This window comes from Pocillopora damicornis, chromosome 2, assembly GCF_964200805.1.
Source record: "Pocillopora damicornis chromosome 2, jaPocDami1.2, whole genome shotgun sequence".
NCBI classification, from domain to species: domain Eukaryota; kingdom Metazoa; phylum Cnidaria; class Anthozoa; order Scleractinia; family Pocilloporidae; genus Pocillopora; species Pocillopora damicornis.
In genome coordinates, this window is record NC_142671.1 from 10,094,576 (window position 1) to 10,119,470 (window position 24,895).

The 24,895-nt window shown below is 38.2% G+C and overlaps 5 protein-coding genes across 7 annotated transcripts; 2 read left to right on the plus strand and 3 right to left on the minus strand.

The window, feature by feature from the left end:
- Positions 1-89: 89 nt before the first annotated feature.
- On the plus strand, positions 90-10,375 carry LOC113670850 (uncharacterized). Of its 2 annotated transcripts, XM_089195383.1 has the most exons (6): positions 468-783; positions 1,441-1,497; positions 2,614-2,746; positions 3,131-3,264; positions 3,483-4,365; positions 10,243-10,375. In XM_089195383.1, exons 1-5 carry the CDS (start codon positions 613-615, stop codon positions 4,359-4,361), a joined length of 1,374 nt encoding a protein of 457 aa, XP_089051509.1. In that variant the 5' UTR covers positions 468-612; the 3' UTR covers positions 4,362-4,365; positions 10,243-10,375. The 2 variants fall into 2 exon arrangements, with proteins under 2 accessions (XP_027042840.2, XP_089051509.1); XM_027187039.2 differs by lacking the exon at positions 10,243-10,375 and having other exon boundaries at positions 90-783; positions 3,483-5,800.
- Positions 5,648-9,546, minus strand: LOC113670852 (uncharacterized). Its single transcript, XM_027187041.2, has 5 exons — positions 9,154-9,546; positions 7,511-7,567; positions 7,219-7,330; positions 6,737-6,861; positions 5,648-6,354 (listed from the first exon to the last, which is right to left on the minus strand). Exons 1-5 carry the CDS (start codon positions 9,313-9,315, stop codon positions 6,157-6,159), a joined length of 654 nt encoding a protein of 217 aa, XP_027042842.2. The 5' UTR covers positions 9,316-9,546; the 3' UTR covers positions 5,648-6,156.
- Positions 10,376-11,049: 674 nt separating the features above from the next.
- LOC113670851 (MIF4G domain-containing protein B) lies at positions 11,050-13,404 on the minus strand. The gene is made up of 2 exons (XM_027187040.2): positions 12,558-13,404; positions 11,050-11,334 (listed from the first exon to the last, which is right to left on the minus strand). Exons 1-2 carry the CDS (start codon positions 13,194-13,196, stop codon positions 11,152-11,154), a joined length of 822 nt encoding a protein of 273 aa, XP_027042841.2. The 5' UTR covers positions 13,197-13,404; the 3' UTR covers positions 11,050-11,151.
- Positions 13,405-13,480: 76 nt separating this feature from the next.
- On the plus strand, positions 13,481-20,562 carry LOC113670794 (WD40 repeat-containing protein SMU1). The gene is made up of 12 exons (XM_027186990.2): positions 13,481-13,524; positions 14,616-14,682; positions 14,868-15,011; positions 15,153-15,305; positions 15,780-15,831; positions 16,138-16,325; positions 16,484-16,720; positions 17,337-17,464; positions 18,124-18,250; positions 18,541-18,708; positions 19,442-19,594; positions 20,117-20,562. The coding sequence occupies exons 1-12, from the start codon at positions 13,499-13,501 to the stop codon at positions 20,213-20,215; spliced, it is 1,542 nt and encodes a 513-aa protein (XP_027042791.2). The 5' UTR covers positions 13,481-13,498; the 3' UTR covers positions 20,216-20,562.
- A 698-nt stretch (positions 20,563-21,260) lies between these two features.
- On the minus strand, positions 21,261-24,551 carry LOC113670795 (uncharacterized). Of its 2 annotated transcripts, none has more exons than XM_027186991.2 (5): positions 24,384-24,551; positions 23,924-23,993; positions 23,173-23,519; positions 22,916-23,047; positions 21,261-22,699 (listed from the first exon to the last, which is right to left on the minus strand). In XM_027186991.2, exons 2-5 carry the CDS (start codon positions 23,949-23,951, stop codon positions 22,547-22,549), a joined length of 660 nt encoding a protein of 219 aa, XP_027042792.2. In that variant the 5' UTR covers positions 23,952-23,993; positions 24,384-24,551; the 3' UTR covers positions 21,261-22,546. The 2 variants fall into 2 exon arrangements, with proteins under 2 accessions (XP_027042792.2, XP_089051511.1); XM_089195385.1 differs by having other exon boundaries at positions 23,924-24,017; positions 24,384-24,520.
- Positions 24,552-24,895: the final 344 nt, after the last annotated feature.

Genomic DNA, 24,895 nt, shown 5'->3' on the forward strand with positions numbered 1-24,895 from the left:
AAAAATGTCGAGTGTTTGTACGGATTTTTCCCAAGTTTAGACGGCCATTGACATTCTTGAGCAATATGCATGTCACGTGATACGTTATCCTGTGGTCCTGCATCTAACATCGGTACGACAAAGACCTTTATCAACACAAAAATGTTTTTGCCCTTGACTTATGAAGTGGCGATCGCTAACATTTCATAATTAAGGATCATTTGTTATTCCTGGGATATTAGGGAAACATAACGTGTCAATTCCCTTCCCAGAAAAATGGTCAGAAATGTATACGTAACGAAGCCCATTTGTAAGTGGTTGAATCTAACCACAACTGATTTTATGACTTTTTTTTTTTGGAGATGAGAAGTGATTTGACAAATTTGCTGATTAGCGCCAAATGTTGACTTCGATACGAGATCAACAAGATATTTGGCTTGATATGTGACTTTTGATGGTGACGGTTGCCATATATGTGAGATTTTGACAGTCGTGATATGTGCTCGACGAAAATGCTCGCTGCCATTTCAAGCTCCTGAAACTCGATAGCATGTAATATCTGGGAAATACGATAGAGAAATTTCGTCATTGAAACCGAAAACGTCTCTCGGCTTTATTAAGAGCTGTAGAAAAATGTGTTCGGGGAGCGAACTGTCTTGTGTGAGAGGTGAAAATGCATGGCGCTTTCCTCTGTCATCGGGACTGCTTGGGTTTGCGTTAGGATTGTCAACTTTTGGTGCAGCGATGAAACTGTCAGAATACAAGGACAGTCCTAGTCTTCCTCCGATGATAGCTGCAATACCAGTAAGTACAACAACAAATCAATAACAAACGTGTTTGTCAAATCCTTTGCGCACCGTAATTATAAAGAATAAATTGTATTAAAACCATTGTCAGGTTTAAAACGTCAATGACGTTTCATGGAGTTGTTTTCTTTAAATTGATCGATTTTTGGACAGATTAGTACTTAGGAAATCAACGAAAGTTCTATCGTACCAGTAAGTCTCTTTTAGACTCAGAAATCAGCAAGCTGAATTTAAGAGCTTCCGTGAGAAACAAATAAACGATCACATAAGAGTTAAAACTTATATTTCTCATCGAATGTGATATTAGGTCACTAGAGCAAAAATTAACTTCGAATTAACTAACGCGAAATATTTCCCATCTTTTGATTGAAATTTCAAGAGATTTTACCAAAGCCTTTCAGTGAAATTTCACCTGCTGAGTGGAAATGGAATCCATAGAATTATAAAGAATAATGGAAGACTGCAAAGACAAGTGAAAGAAAAAATGAAATGTAATAAAAACACAACGTCACGAGATGTGCACATTCCTGTTTCCTGAAAGAGGCAGTAAAGACATGAAAATAATAAAGTACGATAAATCAAAGGAGTGGAGTGTGGGATGCATGGGGACAAAAATATTCTGTAATTTTTCTTTCTTTTTTTCTCTCTTATCTAGATGTTAACTGCAGGGCTTTCAGGTATGGTGGGAGGACGAATGAGGAAACGTTGGCTGGTACGTAAACATGTTTTGTATTCTATCGAAAAAGAATTTCTTGGTAATTCAGTTCCAACCGAAGTGCCCGGCAGGGAATTCGAGGGAGTGGAGACCTTTCCTTCATGAGCTTCTTGGGAATGCTCCGCCCAAAGAGCACAATTTGTAAGCCGTTTCGGTCTGAAAACGCGTGTAGGTTTGACGATGATAGTGCGGCTTAAATTAAATTTTTTAATGGGACCACGAGTGAGTTTAAACAACTCCTAATGAATTAAAAGAGAAAGAGCAGCAACGAACATAAAACATTCGAGCTGAATGTTTGAATGAATTCATGACTTTGCCACTGATGCGAGGCTTTATTTCTCAGTTCTACAAAGCTTAATGGTTTTGCATATCCATTAAAATTTCAAGTACCAGCTCTCTAAAAACTGATACAGAATACGGCACGCTATGATTTGAAATTAGGGTCACGATTTCAGAAACTGAGCTGCACCTTTGCATTAAGAATTCATGGCGGCAACCCATTTCCCTTCAACTTAACAACCAAGAAATTTCCATAAGAAATTACCCATAAATAAAAAGAATCAGCCATTTTAGCCTGGTTGATAGATGCTTCAATAGATAGAGTTTGAGTGTGTAAAATATACAAGCCTATAGTGAAACCCAGGTCGGATCGTTTCTGTAATCTGAAGGGCCCAGTTGTATATAGGGCGGATAGCAATATCCAACGGATAAATCGCTATCCAGCGGATAAGTGATGGTGAAACGTATAGCGTTATCTACCGGATAGAGATTTATCTTAGCAGTGGATAGCGTTATCCGACCTTACAACAACTGGGGCCTTGTGTTTAAGTCCTCGAAGAGGAAAATGACCGATAGGAACCCATTCCGGAATCATAACCCCGCAGCCCAATACTCGCTGCCCTTCCCCTCCCCCCTCCCCCGACCTTATTACCGCTTGCATGACTTAAATCCGACGTGTTTATCAGTGTTTATGTAGCCAATATCACTTGACTGGTTTACGCGTTCGCTTTCCTTTTTTTTTTTCTTCATTGACTTGTGTCATAATTGCAATGAAAGAGGGAAGAAGCAAAGACAATACGTACGTATGCAACCCTACTGTCCTTCTTTCCACAGATTTCGCTGCACATGGGTCTTTGTTTGGTTACAGGAGTCTTTGGTCTTCATCTTATGTTCCTTTTCATGGGGAGAGAGGTTAAATCAAGAAATATTCATAAGGCTAAATGTCTTTCCAACTACCAGGGATCTTGTAAGCTTACTTCATTCTTGTTGTACGTTGCGTTTATGTAATCTAAAAACCGGACTGACACCGCATATTACTTGTGGTGGAGGAGCTATAGGTGGTTTCCTTATAAGGGAAGGGCTGATAAGCAAACCAGTGATAAGTCTAGGGCGGCGATGTCGACTGGAACATGGAAGTGTAAAAACATGGCAAAACTTTTCTTGCCTAAGTTAAAACTGAGTCTTTGTGTCTCTGTTCCTCCTCCGGCACTAGACGTTACTTTGCTGCTCATTACTTATTAAACTCTTCTATCGCCTTCTCTGTCTATGAATGTTAAATACGCAGCTCTGATATCGTTAAATATCGTTTAAGCACGAACAATAATCATATGATGCGTATGTCCTGTTTCAGATTACTGCCACAGATACGCTACAACCCTTGCTATGTCAGGACTATCTGTTCTAGCGATTACGTTGGCTCCTTTGGGAATTTTATCATATGCCGTCATCAGGCAAATATCTGCGTATAACGTCAATGAAGTCCAGGTAAGTAACGGTAAACATCTAATTACCATAAAAGCTTTGATATGTTCTCCTCTCTATCGAGTCTCCTTCTCAATTAACTCGATTTTTCTGAGGTAAAAAAAATTTTAGAGATTGATACATCTCTACCCGCTGATCTATCCCTACGACACGACCATTAACTTCTTCTTTTTAACATTTTTAACGTTGTTTTTCTATTTTTTATTTCCACTATTCCAAAGGAAGCAAATAATCCAGCCTTTGAACCCGAACTATCTCCGACTAAGACAACAAATGAAGACCAAGTAGAACATCAGCATCAACAATTTTTTGATAGAGCTGCAAATCATCCACGTAAAACTGAGCCTAAACCAGAGAATCAACGACTAGCAAACTTTAAAAACTCACATGGTGATGAGCGTCTTCCACCCAATCTCAGAAAACCGTACGGTAGTGATCTGGTAACAACTAATCCGTCTCAAAATAAAGTGCGGAATCACCGATTTCTTCACCATAAGAAGCCGCATGACGATATGCGACTTCCGCCCAATCAGCGACCACCTTACCGGGGTGATCAGGTAGGAATTCCTAAACCTAGTGCTCAGTCTAAACCGCCGCAGAATCTGGGTCCACTTCACCAGAAAAACTCACATGGCGATAAACGACTTCCGCCCATCCACAAGCAGTCGTTAGGTAACAATTGGGCAGAAAATCAGCCATCTAAAACTGATCCTAGACCGCAGAATCACCGAGCACTTTACCATAAGAACTCTCATGACAATACGCGACTTCCTCCCAGATACAAACAACCTGACCATGGCAATCGAGAGTCAAGTGAACCTCGCAAAGGTGAATCCCAACCCAAGAATCTCCGACCACCTCATAACAAATATAAACATGGCGATGCGCAACTCACAGACAGAGACGTGAATCGCAGACAGCCTTTCGAACACAGACCTTCCCGTGACCTCATGAGGTACAGTAGGCACATATGTCAGCAGCAAAACATGAATCAAGTTTCCAGAGCACCAACGACACGGTTTGGAAAAAGTCACGTGCCATTGGCCAGTGGCAGAGTAGTGAAAGGTATATCGAACACGACAGATAGCTCGTCTGCATAAAAGGGTGTGTAAATTGCCAAACTTTTGTACAACGCAGAAATCGAATACATGATGTAGAGGCTATGAGCTCGCTCGCTTAGGTCAATAAAAGTCACTCCGCTAACGTTTCGTCAAGAAACACAGGGCGCAGAAAGACTTTTAGCACGTTTCGATATAAGATGATTATATACTCCATTTTTTCTCATCTCTTCAGCATTCATAAGCATTCTTGCCATCATCAATTTTTTTACACCCATTTTATTGCTTATGCAACCATTCCTGTAAATGTTTATGCGAATAAATTTCTGATGTCGTCGTTAAAAGGACATACACAATTCAAAGCTTTAAATAGACAATGGCAAACTATTCGTTCATAAATTAGCAGCCTACGTTAAGTATTGTTGTAATGAGTTTTTATAAGTTAAGGTTCAAGGTCTCTCATTTTTCATCTCATGAATTAAGTCCAAGGCTATTCAAAGTTAAACCCTTATAAGGAGTTCCTTGATTTGAACTGTTTTGACTTAGAGTCGGAGTGCCATTTTTTTTAGTGAGCATGTCTTCGAAATTGACACTGACCTTGGACCTCATCCACACGAGTGTTCCTGTTTGGGTTTCCAGTTCAATTTTGTGGTCTTACCATTCGAATAACATCAGTTGTGTACTTTTTTGGTTGATCACATAGCCAGTTTGTTTTCACGCATTGTTTTAAAAAAACAGAAAGCGTAGGAAGAGTTCTTACGCTCGGAAAACCCAAACACGTCTACAATTTAGATACCTAGGAAACCACAAATTGGTTACTTTTCTCTTATGTAGTTGTAGATGTGAGAGGCGGAATTATTTTGAGTATTGATTAGCCAAAAAAGTGAACGGTGCCAATGTCTGTGCGCAAGGACGGAGAAGAATAAATAGACAGGTACAGATCCTTGATCCTTTCAGCTAAATGTAAAATGCTCGGGATTTCCCCCCAAAAGCGTAAGAAATCAGTGTGACGTATGATTACGAAATTACGCTCTTTCAACTGAAAAATCTTAATTAATTTCCACAGAGGTGTTTTTGGGGATCTTTGTAATTAAAAAAAAATGTGTAATTAGCTAGATAAACTAAGGTGTAGCTAAGGGGAGTCTTAGATGTACTTGCTAATTCCAACGGATTTAGAAAAACCATCATTGAGTTTTCGCACGAATAGCTTGATAATCCCTAAATCTTCGAATCCCGTTTTGATCAAAATCTGAATTCCCCCCTCTGACGTAGAATAGGCGCCCCTCTTTCTGCTCGTTTTCATGGACGCAATAAGACATTATAGGACATGTGTTTTGATTGTGTTTATTCAGCCACGTTCGTCCAATCTTGCACACATATGTCACACTTAAAGCCTTCTTTCAGTCTGTCAACGGGTTAAGTTTGGGGAAACTGATCACGAATAAAAAGAGCAGCTGAAAAGTGCCGCTGTTAAAACTTTAGGATGAGCTTCGTGTTGTCTTTATGCGCGAATGTGGTCCTACAACTCTCAAAATGATAACATCTAGCCAAGATCCGGGGAAACCTTAAAAAGCACCTTCCTTATTTCTTGAATGAACTCTCCCTTGCCTTTTCGTCAGTTTTCAAATCAGCAAAGTACCTCCAAGGTGCTAATTAAAAGGCGAAGGTATCCTTTGATTCCAACCCGGCTGGTGAAGGGCCCCATACTGGGTCGGATCCTGTCAACGTGTTGGTACATTCTGCTCTATAACCTAGAGTAAAACTTAATTAATATGTGGATGAGGTGCTGAGGTATGAAGAGTTTTTAAATTTGCTGAAACAACAAGCTTCTAAAGCATCACACTACAGTTCCTAATTGTTTTCCATTTCCAAAGCCGTTGTCTTTCACTGGTGACATGCTTGAGCTCCCTACCATCGCATCGAAGTCTATAGAATAAACGCTTTGGTTACTTGACTGTCGTTTACGACTGAGTCTGGATTTTCTGTCCACGTGCTCCGGAGTTCCTAGTGACACAATGGCCAGTTGATCGCCACTCTGTAGCAGAGGTAATGTCATGGTGTTAAAATAAGCGTGCGATATATCATGCAGACATCTTCGATAAAACCTGCCATAAGCTTTTCGAGTGGTAAGACATGGTTAATCGTTCAGTCCTCTAAATTTTACACCAAGGACCTTACAGATAAAACTGAGTTCGTTTGGCCGGAGCTATTTTCCATCTCATCCAGGTGCAACCAGCGAAATAAACGGAGTTCATTGCAAGGTTCCTTTTGTCCCACAGTGCAATGCACCACGGTATTTACAATTAACATTATAACCATTCACCTTCAACTTGGCAATGTTGTCTGCCATTTTTACCGCTTGTTTAAAGAGCTAAATTATCTAAGGCAAAAGAAAATCTCTCAATTCTGCAACTTACCGAAATAGCACAGCAAAGTAGCTGAGATGATTCTATCACGCCTGACAGGGAAATGGCAGACTCGAGAATCAAGATGCTTATTAAGGCGATCATCAGAATTGATTCTGTGTCATACGGGCATTGTACTGTTCGTATGAGAAACAAATTCATCCATTATAAGGGTTGTCAGTAAATGAGTTTTCAAGTGTTAAGAGCCAAGGTGATCGTGTGATTAGACTGCCACAAATTCTAAAACTTATTTACAAGTTGTATTTCTGTTTAGCGGATCGAGAGAGTGGGGCGCAGAATCCTGGTCGAAAGTCATTTTCAAGTCCGCAACGATCTGGCTTCCTATCTGAATTTTATTCCCTTTTAATTTAGGTTTATCATCAGTATTCTCCTCAGTGTTTTTCTATTGAACCAAAGGAATATTTTTAGGTTTCTTTCACGTCTCGAGAAACAACCTAAGAGTCTCAAGGCATTATCATGCGGATAAAGCTCACCGTGCTCACATTCACCCGCTGATCTCCGCGCAGTCAGCGTGATTCCCACGCACGCGGCAACGATTGCTCCGAGGATACACGAAATGACACTAGCAGCGAAAAAAACACCTGTCTGATAACAGAAATGTCAAGAAATACGTTCTCAGTGAGTGAGTTTTGACGAATATAACTGGTTGATTGTAAATATACAATAGAAATAGTATCGAGTTGTGTGAAGAAACTTTCGTAGACACGGTTATCACGAGAAAGCCTCAATCAAGCGTTAAAACGTAGAAAAACGTCAAAAACTTACCGCAATGAATTTGCCACTTATTCCCCCGAATATTCCAAAACTTCCAGCGACGACGATCTGAAATTATTCGAACTGTTCAGTACACAGTATTGCACGTCCCATCGGCCCGTTTGGCCGTTTTCTTGGTAACGAAAAGGGATTTTATGGCAAACCTGCGATTATTATTTTTTTTTTTCATGATCTTTTGTTGTGCAGCACAAGATTTGTAAGAGACCAAAAGGCCCAATCAGCAAAGCAATTTGTCATGGACATCACCGACTGATTACCTTTCTGTTTTCATACAGTCTATGAAAATTAAGGGAGTCGGTCGACTTTCCCTTCTCAGCGCGAAAATGATTGATTGATTGATTAATAACTAGGAAACAAAAGTAAGAAACAGTAATTTATTCAGTAGTCGATCCATTATCCACTCACACACGCTAATGTGTTTTCTCAAAGCTGTATTTGTCTTTTCGATCTTTTACGTCGTGCTTTCAATCCGATATTTTTGCCAAAAAGAAAATATTTCTTTGTGAACAACCCGCAGAGTTTTACTTTCTTTTCTCGTTTAAATTTTATCAGGAAAGTTAACACTATCTCTGATGGATTTTAAGCTAACAGCGGTCCACTTGCATGGCAAAATACAGGACAATTTAAATTTTACGGTGAAAACTGTTAACAAGTTGTCAATAAATGAACCAAGTCGAAGTTGCAAAAATTTCTATCAAAATGTAAATGATCTATGTAATTAAAAGAAACTTACGATTTATACTGACATTCAGGAATTGCACGTTTTGACAAAATCAACAGTAGAAATTTCGTTCAATCACTGTAGGTGAATGCAGGAAGCTTATGGTATGATTTTTGAATGATAATTTTTCTTTTTAAAGAGATCGATTTATTACAAAAGCACGAGCTACATAATTAGCCTATGGAGCATTAAAATAACCTTTTGTGGGTTGGAAAAAGATGACATTTAATTCTGATGAGATGTTTAAAAATTAATGGACGTAATTTGAAAGAGTTACACTGACGAAAATTTATCGACGATTCAGTGAGATTTTCAGCGTAGTACTATGCGTTTCTGACTAAATTAGAAGACCAGTCTATCAAGAACTAATCAATTTTTCTGTTTTTCGAGTGAGAATCAAATTTACGAGGTAAAAATTTGACTCAAAATGCTGCTAAGCAAACAGAGGTGTGATGATCCCAAATGAAAAGATGAACCGATGTGAGCGTTAGTTTTCCTTCGGCTCTGAAAAGCTTTTCCAAAAGTAGCAAACTAAAACTGAATTTCTTTGTAGAAGTTATCAGGAGAAAAATTTTAGCTTTACAGAGTATTAATGGAAAATTAAAATAAAGTAAAATTCGTGTTTGTTGTTCGAATGAGAAATATTTTTTCTCCAGTGTAAATATTACTGTGCAGCTGTTATTGTTAACAAGAATAGATCTAGTTTAAACGTTTCTATATATTAACAAAAAAGTCGTTGCTCATTTTGTGAGAAAATCCAGGCATAGAAATGAACTTTGTGTTACTTCATGTGATTTCTTCTTGCTTCTAAGCGAAATTTATCTGGCTTGAAAAAAAACTTTTTACAATAGATAGGGGGAAATCTATGTTCAAGCTCTTCTTCTAAAGCTGCTTGCGTCTCTACGATACTTACGGGAACAGCTCCCCAATAAGTAACACCGGTTTCAAAAATCTTCCCAAGGTCATCGCTCCTGTTGCTCAGAACAAAACTCAAGGCGAAGACACAAAATCCCAGAACAATCTGGGAGATCCCTGTGCACACGACTTGGTTCGCTCTGTTTTCTTGAAACGCCATTCAAATTCTTGTTTGAGGTAAACTTAATCTTTCAGGAAATATATCTGCCAGAGTCAGAGTCAATCACGCAAGACTTGGACATCGGGCCTAATGAAAGCGTCCACTTCATATTCGCCCAAGGGCACAAAGGCCATTTCCTTTTGCTTTTATTTGCACTAATTTTCTTATCGAAAATGCAAAGTATGTTTCTGATGAAGTTGTAATTATCGCTGCATAATGTAATCACGTCTTACATGACACATTCTCAAGGTTTCCATAGCAACACGGCAGATTGACTGAAGAGAATCGGTGTTTAGTTTATCACTTCGGCACTGAAAAGATTAGATCGTGTTCTTAATTTCTTGAGTAATTTTGCACAGCTGAGTCGCCGTGTTATTCTTCGGTGAACGTTCTACATTGCTGGGCTTGGTGTTGTTTGTAGGACAGTACAAGAGGAACAGTCACACACTACTGATTGGAAATAAATTAATTTCGGATTAAGTGAAAAAGAGGACTTCATATTCAGTATTTGAAAATACGATAGCAATATTATTTAAGTGTCTTTAGGTTCTTTTTTTGTGTGTGTCAACTAGTAATTTTATCTGAAGGTTTTTTTTTTTAAGTTTTGTTTCCCTCCCGCCTCGATTGGCTTCGGTATTTTACGGGTAGGGACTGTTAGATATGTATTTTAATTGCTAAAATAAATATATTTTTTTTGTTTTCTTTTTGTTTTGTTTTTTGTTTTGGGCGAAGGTGCGACCATGCCGTAGCAACGGATAGTATCCGAAACTACAGTATGAAAGATCCTCCCAAACTTTTGAAAATGGAAGCAGAATCTCTAACCTTTCCTTTTTTATGGCCAGCATTCTTTCTTTTAAGACTATTTTGCTATGTATATCACCTATCGCTTAACAGAAATAAAAGCAACTATTTTTCTTTTATTTTTAGATTTTGCAGAATCGAACCGTTCAAACGAATACCTCAACAAAGTCACACGAAGAGAACATGGAAGATGTAAATTAAAGGTCTCCTACACGAAAGTCTTCTCTTTCTTTAGTTTCTTTGCACATGCAGTTGATGAAAGTAAAGAATTTCAACTCAATAACCTAAAATACCGCGTGTTAATTGACTTAAAGGGAGGACTGGATAGGAGAATTGTTAGCTGGAGGTCCATACGATATGGCCCCAAGCCAAATGTTTTCCCTTCCGATTCGACCTTACTCCACCATTAAGCATTTTATCGTATAATAAACTTTAGCCCTCTCTCTTTTTTCTAACTTTATTGATTTAAATAGGTCATATGCTAGCTGGAGAGGAACTATTTGTGCTTCTCTGTAAGGCCCTTATACAGTAATCTATAATTGTTCTTTCCCAATAAAAGCTTGGGCTAGGCCAGATGAGTCCCGAACTGTACTCCCCATCTATAGAATACTAGTCCATTGCATATAGATGCCCCCCCCCCCCCCATGTTCTTGGGTGGAGAGAGGCACTGTGACTGAAATATATTTCCAGAGAACACAAAAGCCCTTACGAAGGTTATAACTTGAGCCACCCAACCTGTGTTTTGGTCACAAAATCATATATTACCATATGCAGTGATTCAAAGTGGTTCACATGTGCAGTAAAGTGTCTGTTAAGATTTTGAAACACTTGTGAACAAATGATCATATGTTATTTCCTAAGAAACTACACACATTGTATTAACCAAGATAAAAAATTTCACATAAATACTCTGTACTTCCTACAGAAACGCAATTTCCCAAGGTGAAAGATCTTTATTTCTTGTGTTTTCATATTTGTGTATTCCAAAACAAAAGGCATTTATGCTATGCCAGATTTCTGAAGTTTCAAATAATACTATAATTCATTGGCCATTATTTCAGCTAGCTTATCACTAAAATAGCCCTCAACTTTTGAAGAAATTTTCCCTTGTCTTGCATGGAACTCAAGCATTTCCAATAACAGACATCTTGTTTTGGCAGATGAGTTATCAGAGAGTATAGTGTCTCTCATCATTCCCAAGAGTTCCTCTGCTTTCTCCTGTCCAAAAGAATCAGCAAAATGTAGTTACACAAAGTTAGCCAAATTAATGTACATGACTACCACTGATAGAAAAAAGGACTGTCTCCTTAGACCAAGGTTTGAAGATAGATACATGAAAGATTCACTTGCATATAGAGGTTCATCTTTTCAAAATATCTTTATCTACCATGACAAGGAGGAAGAAGCTTCCAATTTGAATTATCTTAGGCAGCAGTAAGTCCTAATTAAAATTCTTATTTTCTGATTTTCTGTTTCTTAGCCATTGGTTTTTGGTTTTTGCTAAAAATATTAATGGGTTTTTGGATTTGATATCCAATGTGGTTTTTGGTGTTTCCTATTTGACCTATTTGGGTTCCAGTTTCTCTTCGATCTGAGTGGCAATTACGCGCCTCCACTGATCTCAAACAGCAGCTAATTGCAAATGTTAACAAGACGATTGCATGATAAACCAATTGAAATATTGCAGGGATCCCTAAGTAGCGTCTGTGTAGCCATACCCTTCCCCCACAAGGTGGGGGGAAGGGCAACTACATAGAGGGTACAGCTAAGCACAGAACATTGTCAGGGTTTCTTTATCAATGCCACCTTGGAGTTGGTGACCAAGTTACAGGCCACATGTGACCGATTGATTCAACATTCCAATTACATCTCCAAACTTTCAGGTCTTAGTTCGTAAATGGAAATGTTAGTTTAGGGATTTTTGATAAAACTTTCCAGAGCTATAGCTTTCTGCGACTGCAAAATTGCAACCCTATGAAGGTCTTTAGTGTGAATTTCCTTAATTTAACTAGGCTCCATTACCCGCTGCTGAGTCTGCAGAGACCATGCTCAAGGTCCTGAAGAGAACAGCTGTTAATTTAAGCAGATACTAGAAGATACGAATGCCAAGTCCATGGCATTCATAAATCCTGTAATGAAATTAGTGTCGTTTACACTGTATGCTCCACTTGTCACCAGTCTAAATCAGATCAACCACGGTTTTAATAACTGGGATTGAAAATGTAACAGTTTTTACATTTTTGCATGTGGTTTTCCGTTTTGATCGAATTTTTTTTTCGGTTTTTCGGTTTTGGATAATTTTTTCCTACAGTTTTGCGGCTTCTAATAGGCCCCAATGCCCCCTTCCTAAATGTTTGATTCAGCTGTGATAAAGTAAAGAGAAATTGAGTGCGGGTCGCTCTTGGCGGTTAGAAAGCTAACACAACCCTGCTTTTACCTACCTGATTAACGGTCTCCAAAAGAAATCCTACACCTTTAAAATTCTCATAAAAACAGTCTATTTCATCTCCTTCGAGCTCTTCATCACTATTGCCGTTCTGTCCTTCACTCGATAATAGCTCACTCAACGTCTGGTGTACCGCTGCTGCTAGGGGTCTTAACGGAGCCTCACCAGTTCGAAGATGACGAAAAAGTTCGCAAATAAAACACGCTAGCCCGATCCATTCGCTTGTGGAGTTCGTACGAATACTTTCTCTCTTCTTGTACTGTTCTTGAGTAGATTTCAACAGATCGCCTCTAAATGCAATTCCAAATGATTCATCGGAGCAAAGCTTGTTGGCTACTTTGGCAGCTAGAGGTGCAAAATCGCTCTTCTTGATCGTCCGCTGAATTAAATGATCAACGACGTCCTTGAGTTTCGTCGATGAACTAGATTGTGAAATGTGGTGAGAAATTTCCTTGACTTGTGTGTCCAAAGTGTTTTCCCCTAGATCGTTCAGCACCTTTGTCAAATCAAATTCATTAGACAATTTTTCTGTTGAAATATCAGCTTGCTGCTCAGATTTTTCTCCCGATTTGCCCGGCTTTGGTACTCCAAATCCACCTCTGCCTCGACCACGGCCTCGTGCAACGGCCGCCATCTTGATCACCAGTGCCAGTTGCTTTGTTACCGGGAGGCACTAGAACCAGTAAAGCTTTTCAAGTAGCTCCTCACTGGGGTAGGGTTGTACGCCTTCTGTGTTTAATTCATTTTCACCGAGTCTGTGTTCTGGTGCGTTTCAAGATTTTCGACAAACCAAACTATGAGGTTGCGAAGCTGTTTTTAGAACGAAAAAGGAACGTTATTCTGAACTGCGTAGTACAAAACATTTTTGCCAAACCTCCATTAGTCCGGTTCACATTGTAATAATACCCAGTACACTTTGCGAAACGCGATACCAAGATGGCGCTTGAAGTAGAGTCTGCCGAGTAAGTGCACTTTAATGTTGTTATTTGTGCATGTAAAGGACTGATGCTCCAACCATTACCTCTGATCAAATTACTAATTGATAATATTTCCAAGGTTATCGCTTTATTTTTCGAGAGAGCTAAATTATTGGAAAAATTATCCAAGAAGTAACCACGTGTAGGGACAGAAATTACGCGATGCCGATTATGAAAGTCAGTGCAGACGAACGGGCAATTGTTTTGATGGCGTAGGGTGACAGAATATTCCTTTCATGATGGAAACTAAGATAACCGTTTGGTTTGATCTGCAGTCAAGAAAATAGCGGCGAAATAAATTTGTTTTAGGAACGATCGTCTTGAATGCTCTCTATTCAAGCAGCTCTACTGCGTTGGCTGTACTTGTTGTTGTTGTCAGGTAGCTTTTTCGATAATGGTACTAGGACGGAGAGGAGTTCAATTCGGTCTGTAATCATTCGAGTGATCAACAAAAGCGGACGACCGCGAAGCAGGAGTCCTTTTTGTTAATTATGAGTATGATTACATACAGAATTGTACGACACGAAGTCCAGTTGCCAATTAATCAAAACTATGACAAAATTTTAAAAAGAAAGAAGACATCGGTTATGAGTTTTCATAAAAAAACAGCAGTTAACTCTGCAAAATACACAACAACAGTGCATGCACATGATGAGTACTGTCCATTTACGCAAGCATGATTGCATCAACTGTCCTACCAATGATAAAATCAGGCTGGTGATAACCAATCAAGTTTGAGAATTTTGTTATAATTTTGATTAGTTTTAGAAAAAAATAGTTGAGGAATTTCATGTACTTGATCAAGCACCTGATCACTTTACTTAGTAACCATGGACAATTGATTCAAACAAAGGTACAATATAACATGATAAGAAACAACAACTCTCAGTGGAAAATCAGACTGCATCTACAAGAGCAGGCAAGGATAAAAACCTGAGTAAACTAAGAAACAAATCCAGCAAGCTCTCAGAGCAGGGCACAGATTGAATTAAGGACCTGATGATGTCAATTTGTTTAACTAGCAGTGTCTAATCAATTCACAGTTTGGTAATATTATGACTTGATTTAAATTTCAGTGTGATCCGACTGATCCAACAATTTCTTAAAGAAAACAGTTTACCAAGAACCCTGGCAACTTTGCAGGTACATTAAGAGTAATAATAACTGCTGTAAGAAAAGCAACTTAAAGAAGATATTAGAGAATTTCCTTCTGTGTGCGTCAGGAGGTGCTTGCTTCCCATACGTAAATGTAAGAATTGGAATCCCTGTGGTTTCCATTGTTGTATTGTTAGCAGTATGGAACACTTAGTTTGTTATGTTTCCTGCAGGAAGAAACTGGAATTACCTTGAATACTGTTGACAGTGTAGAGAGTTTTGTAGGGGAAATAAACAATGGCCACTGGGATACAGTCCTTCAGGCAATTCAGCCACTCAAGCTACCTGACAAGAAACTTATTGACTTGTATGAACAGGTAGGGCAGACCTTTCTACATTACTCACATTTATTGAAGCAGAATCTAAAAGCTGTTTGTCATCATGGCAGCACATTTCTCCTCTTTCTCTTTGTTTGTAGTGTCCTTAACATTTGAAATTGTGTTATAATTGTGATGTAGATTGTTTTGGAGCTCATTGAGTTGCGTGAACTGGGAGCTGCAAGGTCATTGCTGCGCCAAACAGATCCCATGATCATGTTGAAGCAACAACAGCCTGATCGATATCTTCATCTCGAAAACATGTTGGCTCGTTCTTATTTTGATCCTAGAGAGGTAAGCCATTGATAGTTTAAAAAAAGGAACAGATATGAAATTTCATGAACCATTTATTAGTTAGTGAGTGTGAACGTGGGAGCCTTTTGATGGCAGAATAGATAAGATTGGACAAATATAGAAATGATCCTTGCAGTTATGAACACTACTGAACTAGTAGTTGAAATAAGGCCTGAAAAAAATTCAGGCCCATACAGGATTTGAACCCATGACCTCTGCAATACCAGCGCAGTGCTCTACCAACTGAGCTAACAAGCTAACTGGGAGCTGGTCATAATTTTGGATCCAAATAAACCTTCAAAGTGGTGAAATAGTCAGATAAGATTAGATTGGGCCATTCTTGCTCTTGCTGGGGAGCACAGGGTCTCCACCATGGCTCTCAGTTTTTTTGGCAGTTCCCTTTGCCTCCCTCCAAGTGAAGATGGCACAATGCTGCAAATGTTATTTTCAACTATTTTCCAATTAACTTTTTAGGCATACCCAGAAGGTGGTAGTAAAGAGCGAAGGAGAGCTGCAATAGCACAAGGTATTTATGTCTCTAAACTAAGTATTAATTGTCTTTGTTTTGATGGGAACCATAGTTTTTCTTTACTAAGTTGCCTCCTGTAAAGAGCAAAAATTTCATGGAAGGCTTTTTTTACATACACAATTTTTTAAAATTTAGTTTTATCAGCTGAGTTGAGTAAAATAATCGGCCATGGTATTGAGTTTCTAAATCTGATGTTTTAGGGTTTAGCTCTTTGCCACAGAAAATGTGAATAAATTGCGTTCAGCATTGTTTTGGTTTGGAATTCTGTGCTGTGTTGAGAATTACCATTTCACCATTTTCCAGCCTTGTCAGGTGAGGTGTCAGTTGTACCACCATCTCGTTTGTTGGCACTGCTTAGTCAAGCACTCAAATGGCAGCAGTATCAAGGTCTTCTTCCACCAGGAACTACTATTGATGTTTTTCGTGGAAAAGCTGCTGTGAAAGATGAAGAGGAGGAAAAATATCCCACACAAATGAACAGAACCATCAAGGTATGCAATGAATACTTTTATGTTTTCTGTTCACATTTAAACCTTTGGTTGTGAGTACAATAGCCAAACAAGCTTAATATATTGTGTTGAGTTATGAGCTGAACAAGAAAATTGCACCATATTTTTAATGAGTATAAGTGTGCTTCTTTTCCCCTCAGTTTGGGGCCAAATCACACCCTGAGTGTGTCAAGTTTTCTCCTGATGGGCAGTACTTGGTGACTGGGAGTGTGGATGGTTTTATTGAGGTGTGGAACTTTACAACAGGAAAGATCAGAAAGGATCTCAAGTACCAAGCTCAAGATAACTTCATGATGATGGACGACTCTGTTTTGTGTTTATCCTTCAGTCGAGATAGTGAAATGTTAGCATCTGGAGGGCAAGATGGAAAGCTTAAAGTATGATTTTACTTTGTTTTTGTTAGATTGTGGTTTTGAATGTGATTTGTAATGAGGGGGGATGAAGGTTTAGGTGTCCTAAATTTTACAATAGAATCTTGACGACTTGAAATGAGAAATATTTGAAGATAACAGGGAGTTAGAGTTGGTTAATAAAGGATGATTAGCAATGCATTTGAAAGGAGGTGGAGTTTGCAAGAAGTTTGCTTAACCCTTTAACCCCTAAAAGTGACCAGCATCTAATTTCTCCTTACAATATCACCACTGAATCACACATTAATGTCATGAGAATAAAGGAAATGATCACCAGCTTAAGAATCTCTTAATTTTTGGACAAATTCTCCTTGTCAGCACCTTAGTAAATGTACAGAGAGCAGTATGGAGAATATGTATACTGATGTTAGGGTGTAAAGGGTTAAGTGAACCCAGTTGTTGATGGGGAGGTTCCATTTATCTTAAGGTTGTTTCCTTTCTGCTCTCAGGTTTTGTTCTTTACAACTGATTGTTCTCCTTTCTTGTTTTACTCTGTTTCTTTGTCCTGTAGTATTTTTCTCTCCTTCCTAAATCATTTCTTTTACCTCTGTCGGTGTAATTAATTTTCAGATTGTATTTCCAGGTGTGGAAGTTACAAACTGGTCAGTGCCTGCGACGTTTTGAGAAGGCTCATGCTAAAGGAGTCACTTGTGTAACATTTTCTCGTGATGCAAGTCAGCTGCTGAGTGGTTCTTTTGATATGACAATAAGGTGCGTATACAAACGCAAGATGCTTTTTCCATGAGACAGTTTGAGGTAAACTAAACTTCTGGTAATGTTGCTTGGTTATGCTCAGTGATTGGTATTGGAAACTCTTGCATTACCCTCTCCACCAATCAATTGTAAAATTTAAACCAATCGTAGCTTGGTCTTTCACATTTTCCTACACTTAATGATCATTACTTGTAATGAGTTTGTGTTCTCATTGACCCCTGTATTGATCTTTGTTCTGATTGTTGCCCGTGATTACTTTGGCTTTGGGACACTCATTTGAAATGTGGTATGTGGGGAACATGCCCTAGTACTTTCCTTTATGGACACACTATATACATATAGGCATACACTTACATGGAACTATTTCAAAAATTAAAACGATATACAATGTACCTGTTGTATATGCAGCCTTCCTGGTGAAGAGTGTACTGAAAACAAGACATGTTAGATAAAATCCGAGAGTTTGCAGATGTCCTTAAAAGAGAGCATTTAATGCAGTGAACATTTTATTAGAACTGTTTTAAATTTTTTCTGAACTTTCCTAAGTAATCAGACCTTTATGTGTAATGGATTAAAATAGGTGCAGTTTTAATACTAGCTCTACTATTATCATTTTCCTAACCTTGACTCATTTTTTCTATGTAACCTCTTTGCAGAATGCATGGGTTAAAATCTGGCAAGACCTTAAAGGAATTCCGTGGACACACATCGTTTGTAAATGACGCTATTTTTACAACAGATGCCCACAACATCATCAGTGCCAGTAGCGATGGAACTGTTAAGGTACCCAAGTGTAATCATGAATCAACATTAAAGCTCTCTCTATGAACAAAGGGATTTTAGAATGCAGTCAACAGACTCCATGGAAATAGAAACAGATAATTTTTTTTGCATGCATGAGAAATTGTCTGCTTGCAGAGTAGGCAAAGAAGTGAAACTCATCTTTGTACCTTAAACAATCAAATATGAAGCTAAAGGTTGTTTAAGATGTCATTGTTCATTTTTCATTGCACTCATGTTAGCACTCTATAATGCCTGATTTTATAGTTGTTCCATTTTATTCTTTTGTTCAGCTTTGGAATATTAAAACAACCGAGTGTCTTCACACGTTTAAGCCATCAGTAGGGAGTGTTGCCACTGATATTACAGTAAACTCTGTGCATGTGATGCCAAGAAATCCTGAACAGTTTGTGGTGTGCAACAGAACAAGCACTGTACTGGTTATGAACATGCAAGGACAGGTAGGATTCATGACACATGTTTGTCTGACAACCAATCTAAAATGTTAAATCTACTACACACTTAACACTTTTGATTAGATTTCGATCCTATTGCTGATGATTCAAGCAATATATAGGACCCTTGTTGCAGATGTATCTTTCATATGGGTTAGTTCATGATGGATTTGCTTACCACTCTGCTGGGGATAGCATTAGACCTTGAAGGTCCAAGTTGTGATCAGCATGCAAGCAGGTTCTCATCATCATTGCTACGGAACACAAGTTTCTCCATCCACGGAAAGATTTGAGATGAGTAGGGGAGAGGTTTGCCAGGGGTCTGGCACTAACAATGAATCAGTCCTAAACCTGTCTCAGACCTCTCGCTGGCTCATATTGCTCAAGGGTCTGGCAGTGTGACCTCTTGCTGGCTCTTGTTGCCTAAGGCCTTATACTTTCATGTGTGTGAAGGAATGTTCATGCTGAAACACAAATGATTGGGACCTGTTCAAAGGCGAGGGTTTGATTCTATATGAGTACTCAGATTTTGTTTTGTCCCATGCTCATGAAAAATTATGATCTTTTTTTTTGTCTCTTAATCAAGAAATTTCCTGTTCTTCTAGGCTGATTGGGAACTGTTAGTAGCTGAACTACTAAGTTAGCCACACTTTAGTCTGTGAGAATTCAACTTCATTAAATCTAAGATAAATACAATTTTCCATTTCCTGATGGTACTGAAATTTTTGTTTTCCTCCAGATCGTGCGTAGTTTCACCAGTGGTAAAAGAGACGGTGGTGACTTTGTGTGTTGCACCCTCTCCCCCAGGGGAGAATGGATATACTGTGTAGGGGAGGATATGGTCATGTACTGTTTTAGTGCCTCTACAGGAAAACTAGAGCAGTCTTTACAGGTATGTGGTGTCATTTTATTGAGTGGTAGGTTTTTGCCTTATTTTTTTTGCATGAAGAAAACAAAGAATTGTAATTGTTCATTTTTCATGCCCTTGAAATTGGCAATGTTTGAGAATATTCAAACCCTATTGTTGAAAAGGCTGTTTTCTTTGGGTTGGTATTCTGCACAGTTATAAATAATCCCCATTCATTAAAAGAGGCACCCAATTTAAACCTCTATCTTTATAGATTTCTCAAAAATAGCCTACACAGAAAAATCTGTTCATTTGGAATCTTTGTTAATCTTCGTCATTTAAACCATTCACATTTATTATTTTTTGTTTTGTTTTATATTTCCATTTGGCTTTTTATCTGTTACCAAACTGATATTTTGTGTTTCTATTGCATTGGAGGCAGTTGTATCTGTTGCATAAAAAGGTAACTTGAATCACCTTGATGCTGAACGGAAGAATTTGCCAACTCATGTGAGGTTTGGACAACTCCTACATTGGACATCAAATTTTTTCTTTTCTCTATTTCAGGTTCATGACAAGGATGTGATAGGTGTTGAACATCACCCTCACAACAATCTGATCTCCACCTACAGTGAAGACGGACAATTAAAACTATGGCAACCATGAGAAATACATGAAAAAACCTGCATGTTACTCAGACATAGATTCTAAACTTATTGCTAACTAAGAAAAAAAGAACTCAAAATAAAACATCTAAGCCATGGAAGGATCTGCAAACTTGTTCATCAGTTTTGTAGGGCTTGAAATAGATGGAGGGCGCTTTATTAAAAAACTTTTCATTGAATCTTGAAATGAAACTGTTCAATTTAACCAGGCCTAGCTTGTACTCTACTTTTAGTTTTATTTGTGCCTCTGTGAACTTGACTTTGTGTATAGAACTTGCAAGTTTTTTTTTTCTTCAAGAATTAGAGCCTGGATCATTGTAACTTGTATAAATAAATTTATCAAAGGTATGTTGTTCTGGTATCCATCTTGAATAATCTTTGAGAAATTTCAGTTAATCATGATAATTGATAACAAAAACCCCAAAAGTAATAAGCAAGCAAGTTCACCATGCAGATGTCAATACATTCCCTAGCTAGCAGAGGTTGAGAATCAGGCTGAAGGTGGGATTCTGATATGATACTGAATTCTCTCACTAACTTACAAGAAAAATTATCGCAGTTAATAGCCAACTGAATCTTTTGAACTTGAGGGTTAAGAAGAATGTTTGGTGTTGTCGCTGGCAATTTGAAGCATGGTGTGGATTCAGTTAGCAACACATTGAGAATTTTTGCAAGGGAAGAATTAAATAGAGATATTAATCTCCATGCGAAAATCCAAATCTAAAGATTTGGCTATTTAAATAATTTCAAGAATTAGCACTTTTCTGCAACTTGGGCCATCTATGGCTTATTGCTTTTTCTCGTACTTCAAGCAGATTTTAAATGTGAATTTTCTTCCAGTTTCAATTGACTCTTTATGTTTTTCCCTTTGTTTTGATTGGCTGATATGATCACTTTGGTTTAAGTTGGTTTTGTAACAATCCATCGTGATGCATAGTACATTGAGTTGTAAATGTACTCCTGGTTTTCTACCTAATTATAGTCAACTTCTCTCAGTAACAGCCTTGAGAAGTTTGGTTTTTTTAAATTTACTCAAACACTCTATCTTTTTTCTGGAGAAAGTATATTTAATAGCTAAAGAATCTGTGAACTATTGTTGCCTCTAAAGGACAATATACTCTAAATAACATTCATATGATAATAATACTCCAACTGCATTATTTCAATTCAAAAACAAATTTAAAAAAATTGCTTAAGTTGATTGTTCAGCACTAGGACTAAATAGCTTTGGGAGAATCAGCATACACAAGACCTTTGATCTTCACTTGTTCACTATTACTGTATGACAGCTTATGTATGATAGCTTATAACTTTTCATTCAACATAGCAGCAAGCAAGTGAAAGTAACTTTGTTTGTTAGTGTTTTCCCTTCTAAACTTAACAGAATTCTTGGCTCCAAACCTTAAGGCATTGATTAAAAATCAGGCAATCATTTAAAATTCTCAAAAATCATCCTTGCCTGGCATGGCCACTTAGAGAGACCACCTCCCTATTACCAGCAGTAAATCATGACAACAAAGAGAGTTACTCAAAGAACCAATATCTAAATCCTTCATCCCTTACGAAAAAGACAGAGCAGCTGGCGTATTTTAAGTAATTACATTACTTTATGGTGACAACCTTCAGTGGTGGTGCAGGGCTCCATGCTTCACTACTCTCAAATTAACCAATTGGTGACCAGAAATCATAATGTTTTCACCAGAAAAAGAAATTTTCAAAGGCAGAAAGAAGAAATGAAGAAAAAAAAAAAAAAAACAGGATTACTCAGTTTTCTGTGTAAATGTTTATCTCTAACTAAAGACCATAAGTTACATGGATGCCAAACATAAGTCACCAAATTGGCAATTTTGTTGCAAATTTAGCCATCGAATTGTTTTCTCAGCCTGGAGACCATATTGGTAGCAGCTTGAAGCCTTGGGCTGAGATATGAATGTATCACCCAGCTACCACATCCTTTCATTGCCTGACCAACTTATATAATGAGCTATAAGTGAGTGCCTGCACAATGATGGAATCAATCAGCAAATACATAATAATCAATATGTTTACTCTACCATAATAAAAAAGCTGGCAGACTACCTCCATTATCAACCTAAAGTTGACAAAAATAGATTTGTGAAAAACACCAAGTACACTTTAAAAAGCTAACAATTTGAATGTTTAAAGTGATTATTGATTTACAACCTAATCATGACGTGAGGGTCTAGAATTAGTTGTTTCTAAATTCTTTCAAACCTAATTTTTTTTTGGCACCTAGGATCTAAAAAATTCTCCATACAACCAAAGTTAACTTCTCTTTGGATAAGATATAAAAGATGTCGTGTCCTCATGTTTACGAAGTAGCAGTGAAGGCTACAAAGCGAACAATCATGCCCACAACAAAGAGAGTTATTCCTATGCCAATTGACAAGTTTGCCAACTTCCTGGCCTCCATGCTCAACATATTGGCTGTAGCAAAGTCTCCTCGAATAATGGCATCACGTGTCTGCCCAAAGATGAAAAGAAAACAAATAGTTGCACTCTCGTGTTACATAATGAAGTAGGCTGATTTCTTATGAATAAATATCAAGAAAGACATTTCATGAATTTTATTTTTAATTTCAATTTTAATTTTAGTTGCATGATATTTAAAAATATCAGGCAATTTTTGTCATGGCATAACAGATGTGGACCGGACTCAAGAGACCATGTGACAGCTTACCTCATTGGATTTCAATATGGCACAAATTCCAGTTGGGCAAAAACAGAAGAGACATGCAAACCAGGCCAAGAAACAGTAATCAGGGGGTGCTAGCTGTGGTGCCAAAATAACACTGGGTCCAACGCCCCCTTGCTGAAAAAAATAATGAATAAAGCAATACTTGTCAAGCTAAGTGAATTTGACAGTGTTTTTGATCATTTTTCAGACAGCACAGAATTGCAGGAAGAAAGTTTATTCAGACAATAATCCTGACTTACCACAACAGTGACAGAGTTTGTTTGTTGAGTTGTTATAGGAGGAACATAACCTTGTTGATAACTTGGGTAGTAACCAGGCTGCGCAGGATAACCAGGCTGTCCAGGATAACCAGGCTGTCCAGGATAACCAGGCTGTCCAGGTGGAAGCTGTGCATGGTAGCTAGGGGGCTGTGTTTGGTGTCCTGTTTTTTCAGGTGGGACACCTGCATATGGCTGTGGAGGGCCTGGGTATGCTGTGGGTGGTGGTGGCTGTTGCCAACCATACCCCTGGCCAGGGGGAGGGTACTGGGGTTGAGCTGATGCATCTCCTGAGTACGGGGGTGGTGCATAGGGAGGTGGTGCCAAACCTGAGTATAAACCATATCAAATTAATATTTAGTCACAAAGAAAATGCCATGCTGAGAGGGCAAGAAAATTTTTCAGGTTCTCTGTTTAAGGTATGGCTGATGACATAAAGTTCTCTTGCTCAAGACACCTTCCCTTTATCTATTCTCACCAAGGAATAAAAATTGTGTGGAGAATCTGGAATGAATAGTATCCAGTGAATTACATGTACCTCTACATGTAGAGGAACCATTTATTTTAGAAGTCGTTATCATAATGTTAGCCTGAGAACTTGAAATCCGCATTCATCTAAATAAACAACAATGTAATAACTGTACCCTATTCATGTTGCAGACTAAGCAAAAAACACTCAAAAGATACACAGATTGAACCACAGACAAAAATAGTCCATATAACTAAACCATACCATTGTCATTGGGTGTGTTAGGTTCCATGTTAAATCAGAAGTAACCAAACAACTTTATTGAGCCTGAAAACTACAGAGAAACAAAAAAGCCACCCTGAGAAAATACCAAGAAAATCAGCATTAAATTCTGAATAAGACTATTGTTTTCTTCTCAGGCTGGAGACCATATTGGTAGCAGCTTGAAGCCCTGGACTGAGATGTGAATGTATCACCCAGCTACCACATCCTTTCATTGCCTGACCAACTTATATAATAAGCTACAAGTGAGACCTCAAGACCTCGGTCACAGTTTTTCACCATACGGACCTCCCAGCCGGCAAATAACATATATTTCCATGCCATCTTTCATCAATTCGAAGTCTGTCAGGCGAAACATCTTCGATATTCGGAAGTCTTATATTGTTCCTAAGCTTGAATATAAAAAATAGCCTTAAACACGCCACAATATTGTAAGGCTTACCTTGGGAAATTATCAAGGGTAACTGATTAACACCTTCACTAATTTTAACGCGAATCTGTGAGCGTCGAAGGCTTTGAGGTCAAATCAGTTTTCTCTCTCTGTTTCTGGTACCTTTCAAAGGCTTCAAATATTTCTTTGACGTCATTTCAAAGACGTCATTCCGTTGCTAGCCAAACACGAGACCTGGGCACGAGCCTAAAACGGTCCGCAGAGCGTACGTATAAAGGAAAACAGCTACACTGTTAGATTTTCCCGGAAATTTGATCTTCAAAACTTTATTCCAAACCCGAGAGAGTACGTATCACCATAAGATCTCTGCTGTTGTTTTTCTCAATCCTAAAATTTTTCAAGCGTTTTTGTTCAGTCGTTCAAACGTACTCAATCCAAGCACAAAGTTCTTCTGCTTCTTTTCAGTTCTTGATGAATTACTGTAGTCCAAATTTGAGTTTTTATTTCCGACTGAGAACACTTTTTTTAGCCACTTTCAGGCTAAAAGAACGTTTTCCCAGAAA